This window comes from Melitaea cinxia, chromosome 15 (genome assembly GCF_905220565.1).
Source record: "Melitaea cinxia chromosome 15, ilMelCinx1.1, whole genome shotgun sequence".
NCBI classification, from domain to species: domain Eukaryota; kingdom Metazoa; phylum Arthropoda; class Insecta; order Lepidoptera; family Nymphalidae; genus Melitaea; species Melitaea cinxia.
The window spans coordinates 3,224,508-3,227,775 of NC_059408.1; the positions used below are offsets into that span (position 1 = coordinate 3,224,508).

Below are 3,268 nucleotides of genomic sequence, written 5' to 3' on the forward strand. Positions count from 1 at the left end.
AGTATTAGTATAGCTTGCGAACCTTAAAAACTTTCAAGTTTACGTAGGTGGATGAAGATTAGGCTACCATCATGATTAAAAACAATTGCTATAATATTTTTATAGTTTTATTAATGTATATTTGTAATTGTTTTTTGTTTTCTATATTTGGTCCCTTACCAAATATTTTATAAATGCTCTTCTATGTAAAATAAAACTATTATAAAAAATTTGTTCTGTTACTACTCCTACTACTGCACTAATTCTTATTTTTATATGAACCAATTTATTTATCATTCTTAAATAATAATATACTTTTCAGGTCAGGTCATAGTCCAGTGACAGATGTGAGCTGGTCGCCAAACGGAGACCTCCTCATAAGCTGTTGCGGTGCAGACACCTCTATGCTTGTATGGGATGTTGCTATGGAAACTGCAATACCATTACGGAGAGTTGCAGGCGGTGGTATAGTGTTCGCTAGATGGTCGCTTACCGCTAATAAAATATTTGCAGCAACATCGTCTATTATATTCAGGTAATCATGTTATTTATCATAGCTGCAATGAGTTCTTTTATTTTATTTCAAACTAGCTAAAACGATAGGTGTCGTCCTGTCACGCGGGATGTTTAGTATATTCTTTAAATTTTCTATGCATTTTACTAATTTTTCATTGCTTAAGAACCTTCAACAAAGTATCAGAAAACTTTAGAAAAAAATTCTGCTACACTTGTTGCAGCCATTCTCGAGTTCTGCACTTATCAATACAATATAGCAATTAATTTTTTTCTTTATATAAATTTGACTGCATAAAAATACTTTCATGCAGACACTACATGAAATTATCTCTAACTACAAGAGTACAAAGTCTATGACTTTGATACTGAGATGGTTAACTGACTTCCAAAAAAGCAGGAGGTTCTCAAATCGTTTTGTTTTTTATTTTTTATGAATGTTATGATCTGATAACCATTTTTGGAATAACTTTTGATAACGCGATTATCCTGAATATTATTTTCGCCTACTTACGTTATATTACTTGTCGATGTAATTGAAGTCGGTTTTTTTTTGTAAAAAATTTTTTAACCCCTATATTTTAATTTTTTTCTTCAGGGTATGGGATACACAAAGTTGGACGCCAGAACGGTGGTGTGCGCGCGGCTGTCGCGTGGTAGCGGCCTGCTGGGGACCTAAAGATGTTGTTTTATTTGCCGCTAAGGGAGAACCAATTGTATACTCTCTTAATAATACCAGTTTGTTGAATGGTGAGTTTATTATTTCATTACCTTTGAAACTGAGCATATTTCCTACTTTTCTGGACAAAAAATAATACAACTCAAAATCAGTACCCCATAATTGTGAAATGGCACAAAAACACAATGGTCCTAGTGTCTCCACTCTATAAAAAAGTTTGTGCCAAAATTATATATTTTACTACAGGAGAAATTGTCTGATCATCCTTAATTTAAGTAATCCATATACGAAGTTCAGTATGAAACTTCAACATTTTTTTATGTAATTCAAAACTTTATTTATATTACTTTAAAATCTTAATTAAATTTTTTATTGAAATAAAGATATATTATTATTGAACTGAAAAACCCAGACCTAGTCTAAATATTTATTTTTCTTATACATTTAGGAGCAAGAATAAGTAAAGCCCAACCAGTCCTAGATGTAACTAAAGTGGAATTATCAACTGGTGAATCGGTCGGTGGACCAATTCTGGATATGTGCTGGGAGCCAACGGGACGCTATTTGGCTTTGCTTTTTGAAGAATCATACATCATAGCCGTGTTTTGTACCACTCAGCTTATGATGCAACTCAATGTTACACCATGGTAAGTTATGTTTGTGTATCATTATATAGTATAAAACAAAGTCTCTTCCCACTGTCTGTATGTTTACATGTCTAAAATTACGCAATGGATGTTGATGCGTTTTTCTTAAGTAAATAGAGTGATTCCAGAGAAAGATTGATATGTACAATACATGCATAATATAGTAGAGGAATACTGATAATTTTTGCAACCAAACAAAGCCGGACGGTTTATATTTAAGATTTTTTACCGCATATTATGACTTGACTAAGCACATACAACACACATTAAATACAGTTATAGTTAAACATGAAATTTCAGACAATATATTAACATTAAATGTACATACCTAATAACTATGGAACTGACCAATTCTCATAATTCTTTTAGTGTCAGAAGGCTGCGTCAATTATATGTAATAGTCTAAAAATATGGTACATTCTGAATTTGTTAAAATCAGAAAGGCTATTCTGTTTCTAGTATTATCATTACTTTAAAAAAATTATAACAATCATAGTATTAAATATTATTTAAGTCTGTGTTGTCTGATTTAATCTAAATCTGGAGCAGCCCGACCTGGGAAGTACCTCAACTTACTAAAGAATAATATTGTTTTCAAGCAGTTGTGTGTAAGCACTGTTCTTGTATTGAGTAAGGTAGCCAGAACTCGCATCGCGCTAGTGATGCTTTTGGTGTTCCAGATATCTATAAGCTACAATTACCGTAAAAAAATGATACATTTTGCAAGCAACTATTCAAAATGAATTGAGAACTGTTTTTTTTTGTAGTTGTTTCATAAGTGGCCTGGACAACGAAGTGCCATCGACAATGGCGTTTCAGCAAAACTTCACAGATGGCGCCTGTTTGACCATCGCCTGGTCGAGTGGTAGAATACAACATTTTCCAATTATTTATACAGAATCTTACTGAGTATTTAAAAAAGTAAAAAACGTGGGTATAGTGAATATAATAAACAAATAATTAAGGAAAAAGATGAAGATTAACAATAAAACAGTGACAAATGACAGAAACAGTGAAATATTTTTACTTAATTTAAATATTTTTGTAAAATATGTAATAAATAATATGGTTTCTTTATATGATTTTTTATTTACAAAACTTAAGTAGCATTGTCATAGACATGCGTGGTTCTAGTTACACTTATAGATTCGTTTGTTTGATTAAATGCAGAATTATTGTTACCGTCTTTTATATATGTAGTTCGTCTCAAATTTTTAATACCAACCATGTCATCATCAAAATTTAATTCTACTTGTACAAATATATTATTTTTATTTGCATTGTTTGACAAAACACGTCTACTGCCATAACTGCCGTTACAAAGACTAAATACGTTGCAAATTTTCGTAATTATTTCCCTTTCTAAGTTACCTAAATCAACATATACATTACTTTTTATATCTTCATACTCAACTACTTGAATTTTCTCACTAATTACAAATAATTCGGC

At 31.2% G+C, this 3,268-nt stretch overlaps 1 protein-coding gene across 1 annotated transcript in view; it reads left to right on the plus strand.

Annotated features, from left to right (window-relative positions):
• LOC123660459 (aladin-like) overlaps window positions 1-2,895 on the plus strand; it is a 4,866-nt gene extending 1,971 nt beyond the window's left edge. Inside the window, exons 3-6 of the mRNA XM_045595535.1 lie at window positions 302-514; window positions 1,091-1,242; window positions 1,620-1,818; window positions 2,586-2,895. Coding sequence (XP_045451491.1) covers window positions 302-514; window positions 1,091-1,242; window positions 1,620-1,818; window positions 2,586-2,727 — 706 coding nt within the window. The 3' untranslated portion in view covers window positions 2,728-2,895. The remainder of the gene's footprint in view (window positions 1-301; window positions 515-1,090; window positions 1,243-1,619; window positions 1,819-2,585) is intronic.
• The last annotated feature ends 373 nt before the right edge of the window (window positions 2,896-3,268 follow it).